This window comes from Apaloderma vittatum, unplaced genomic scaffold (genome assembly GCF_000703405.1).
Source record: "Apaloderma vittatum isolate BGI_N311 unplaced genomic scaffold, ASM70340v1 scaffold33791, whole genome shotgun sequence".
Classification (NCBI taxonomy): domain Eukaryota; kingdom Metazoa; phylum Chordata; class Aves; order Trogoniformes; family Trogonidae; genus Apaloderma; species Apaloderma vittatum.
Genome location: NW_009701349.1, coordinates 7845 through 9035, shown reverse-complemented (window position 1 = coordinate 9035; position 1191 = coordinate 7845). Strand labels below are relative to the sequence as shown.

Genomic DNA, 1191 nt, shown 5'->3' with positions numbered 1-1191 from the left:
GATGGACACAGCTCCGCACCCCCACATCCATGCAGCTCCCCCCAGGGTGGTACCTCGAATCTTGCTGGCCAGGTGCTCCTTCGACGTGATGATCTGGTCCATGTCCGTGCGGATGGTGCTCTCCATCTGGGGCCGCTCCAGTTCGCACTTGGCCATGGCTGCATCGTACTGGTCCTTGGTCTGATCATAGACCATCCTGTAGACGGCATCTGAGATCTGGCAAGAGACAGAGATGGGGTGCTCAGCTGCCCCCCACACACGTCCCTGCTGCCCCCACCAGCCAGATGCCTGCAGGACCTGCTGAGCCTGCACCCACGCCCTCACCAGTCCCTGCCTGGCAGTTGGTTTTCCACAACCAGGGACCCCCCAGCTGGGTGAGATGAAGGTCCCACGGTGCAGAAGATGCTTAAAAGTGGTGCTTAGAGTGGCACAGAGCTGACACAGCCTCCATCAGCCAGCCTGCCCCAGGCAGGTCCAGGGATGCTGCATGTCTGGGGATGCTGGAAGTCCAGGGATGCGTCAGGTCCGGGGAAGCTGGTGGCCAGAGAGATGCTGGTGGTCTGGGCAGGAGACACCCTGACCTCTTTGAAAGCTGTGCCCTGCCCGCCTCAGCCTGTCTGGGGTCTCAGGAGCTGACCCTATGAATGGGATGGAGCAGCTTGCTGAGGCTTCAGGCTCACTTTGCAGCCAAACACAGCGATTTTGAGGCTGGTGGGAGGCAGAGCCGTTCCCGCCGCTCTCTCCTTCAAGCATCCCAGCTTTACAGCTCAAACCACAGCTACTGAAAAAAGCAGCGTTTGTGTGGTTTTAGGCTGCTCCAGTGGCACACTATGAGCCTGGCAGTAATTAGCTATTGGCTTTTAAGGTTTTAACACACAGTTTTGGAGAGTCTTCGGTCTTTCGCAAGGGTTAGGGCCGGATTTAGCCTGTGCTGTTCTAAAAATGGCAAGCTAAATATAGCCAGGACAGGCTTCGCTCTGGGGCTGGGCTTCCTCCTGTTTGCTTCCCTCGCCCCAGGGAGAAGGAGGCGGCGCGGGCACAACGAGGAGCTTCACAAAGGAAGAATAAGGATGTCTTCTTCAGCAGGGGGCCGGGTGAGGGGGCGACAGGCAGGAAGGCCGGCAGGCACGGAGCCCAGCGAGGAAGGGAGGCGATGGCGTGTCCCCCAGAAGGGAGGCAGTGCAGGCAGGG

At 59.3% G+C, this 1191-nt stretch overlaps 1 protein-coding gene across 1 annotated transcript in view; it reads right to left on the bottom strand.

Moving 5' to 3' along the window:
• The window catches only part of FAM129B (family with sequence similarity 129, member B), a gene marked incomplete at both ends in the record, with an annotated part of 7865 nt that overhangs the window by 1929 nt on the left and 4745 nt on the right, over positions 1 to 1191 (bottom strand). The window contains 2 exons of the mRNA XM_009879120.1: positions 54 to 216; positions 307 to 353. Coding sequence (XP_009877422.1) covers positions 54 to 216; positions 307 to 353 — 210 coding nt within the window. The remainder of the gene's footprint in view (positions 1 to 53; positions 217 to 306; positions 354 to 1191) is intronic.